Source organism: Morus notabilis, unplaced genomic scaffold (assembly GCF_000414095.1).
Source record: "Morus notabilis unplaced genomic scaffold, ASM41409v2 Scaffold35, whole genome shotgun sequence".
In the NCBI taxonomy this organism is placed as follows: domain Eukaryota; kingdom Viridiplantae; phylum Streptophyta; class Magnoliopsida; order Rosales; family Moraceae; genus Morus; species Morus notabilis.
Window position 1 is genome coordinate 329465 of NW_010361505.1, and position 2869 is coordinate 332333.

General features: G+C 44.0%; 1 protein-coding gene across 1 annotated transcript; it reads left to right on the plus strand.

Moving 5' to 3' along the window:
* Window positions 1-1035: 1035 nt before the first annotated feature.
* LOC112091896 lies at window positions 1036-1968 on the plus strand. Its single transcript, XM_024166635.1, has one exon. It carries the CDS (start codon window positions 1036-1038, stop codon window positions 1966-1968), a length of 933 nt encoding a protein of 310 aa, XP_024022403.1.
* Window positions 1969-2869: the final 901 nt, after the last annotated feature.

Genomic DNA, 2869 nt, shown 5'->3' on the forward strand with positions numbered 1-2869 from the left:
AGTGCTGAATTTAGCACGGCCTGGTTCGCTACTGTTACGGGCTGTGCCGGCACGGCACATGTAATGGGCTAGGGCTGGGCCTCAGCTTCTAAGCACGGCCCAAGCACTTGGAAGCCCGTGGCATGGCCCTTGTTCGGCCCAGCCCAAGCTCTGATTCAGCCCTTGTTCGGCTCAGCCCAAGCCCGTGAAATGGCCCATGAAACAACCCATTTCATTTGGTCCAGGGGGCCTTCGCGGGCCCAACGGGCGGCATGTGACGGGCCTCCCGTTTGGCCCGTCATGTGCCTCCCGTTTGGCATGTGACCGGCCAAACGGGAGGCCCGTCACGTGCCGCACGTTAGGTTTGTGAAGGGCCCAACGGTAAACAACCAGAATTTCACCCAAAAATCCTCTATAAATACCCCTTAATTCCACCATAAATCCCACACAACAATTCACTCTCAACTTTTCATCTCACTCTCATTCTATCTCTCAACTTTTCTCTTTGATTTTGATTCTAAGTTTTTTTCTCATTGATGAGTGCGTAATTTATGCACTCATTCGTTACTCCTTTAGCTAGTTTTGGCATGTTTTTCCTCAAGTTGTTATGTGGATTTGATGACTTTCCCTTGAGTGTGTAGGAAAGGGTGAAATCGTTGAGTTTTGAGGCATTTTGGATCAAAAAGACAGAGAACGAGACGATATGGAACCTTCAGATGGTGATGCGACTCGAAAATGAGCAAAATCGAGCAAACCTGTGCGAAGGACCAGAGAGGGATGCGATATGTCGCCTCCTTTGTGGAGATATCTCGCCTCCTTTAGGCGATATGTCGCCTATTCTAGGGGATATGTCGTCTGATTTACCCGATTTTATTAGAAACACCGGTGGTTAAACCGGGTTCGATCACTTTTTCGGATAATCCACCTCGTAACACTCCCCCATTGCCATTCCCTCAACAGTTCCAGAAGAAGCCGCTTGACGAGCAATTTGAGAAATTTTTCAATATCTTTAAAAGGATCCACATCAACATCCCTTTCGTGGACGCTCTCAAGCAAATGCCAAACTATGCCAAATTTATGAAGGAGGTTATGTCGAAGAAGCGTAAACTCGAGGACTATGAGACAGTGAAGCTTACAGAAGAATGTAGCGCTATCATAAAGAGACAACTACCAGAGAAATTGAAGGATCCAGGATGTTTTACCATCCCATGTACAATTGGTGGGTCAACTTTTGAGAGAGCTCTTTGCGATCTAGGAGCTAGCATAAACCTCATACCTTTGTCGGTGTTTCGAAAACTTGGGCTTGGAGAGGTCACCCCTACAACCATCTCCTGGCAAATGGCGGATAGGTCCATTACCTACCCATGGGGAATCATTGAAGACGTATTGGTAAAAGTGGATAAGTTCATCTTCCCAGTTGATTTTGTAGTTTTAGACATGGAAGAAGATCAGGAAATCCCCATTATCCTTGGAAGGCCTTTCCTAGCTACCGGAAGGGCTTTAATAGATGTGCACAGTGGGAACTTGACTCTAAGGGTCAATGAGGAGAAAGCCATCTTCAACATCTTAAATCCCAAAAGGTCTCCGCAAGAAAAGCTGACATGCAACCAAGTGGAGGAATTGAAATCTTGTATCAAGGAGTTCACTCAAGAAGTTATGCCGAAAGATTCTTTGGGGAATGGTCCTACCAATTCCCTAACCATAAAAAAATTGAGCAATGAACATTGTCCCAAGAAAGATGATGTGGGGGAGTATATTGTTAAGAAGGCTGAAGCCATTGCCACCCCGATGAACAATGAAATGGTGGTGGCCAAGAAGAAGCACGACCAACGAACCTCGTGGCAAGATCTCACTCCGGGCCAACGCGTCCTTCTTTTCAACTCTCAGTTGAAGCTCTCCCCTGAAAAGGTGGAGTCAAGATTATCTGGAACATTTAAGATCAAGCGAGTGTTTTCATTTTGTACCATCGAGCTAGAACCAGGAGGATGAAGTCGTGTTCATGTCCAGCTAGGGACGTTAAATCAAGCGCTTCGTGGGAGGCAACCCACATATGATTTTTCGTTGATTCTGTGTCAAATGGGTTTCATTGTAAAAAATAAAAAAACAAAAAAGAAAAAAAAAGCAAATCAGGAGAGGGAGACAGAATGATAGGCGATATGTCACCTGAAGGATTTTGACAGCCATATTAGTCTTCGGGAACCTCAGATGGCGAACCCGACGGTGGAATTGATGATGCTGGATGAGGTATGGCCGATAATACTTAGACCGGCCATGAGGTATTGTTTTTCTTTCCTTTGCCCTTTAAGTTTTAACGCCAAACAGTGGGGACACTGTTCCTTTTAAGTTTGGGGGAGAGTATCATTTTCTTTTCTTTTGTTATCATCTCTACCTATTGATATTCTTTTTGTAGGGTAGTTAGATTTTAATTTATTTTGATATTTGTACCGAACTGAGTGTTGTATTACATATGACTTTGGGCTTCGATGATGACTTCATACTAAGCCCTCTTCTTTCATTCAGTATGTGTCTCTATATCTTTGACTGTGTGCTTGATCTATCATGCTTGCTTTTGATGTTGTTATCTCTATTTCTGAGCACATGTCTATCTACCTTTCCTTATTCGATGTGTGGCTTTGTGTGCAAGTTTGAGACTTTTTATCTCAATGAGAATGCTAGAACTTACCCAAAGGACTTGTCGAGGCGAAATCCTAGGTCTTTGTTGTGTTGATAGGATAGAGGCCCTCTTTGGACCGTTTGAGCCAAAAAGCTAACCCGAGCAACATATTATCCATAGAGTCCCTCTTTGAGCCGAAAAAAAAAGAAAAAAAAACCAGTATTCTTTTGTTTTACTGCCTGATAACCTGAGCCTTGCAATGTATCAAACATTACC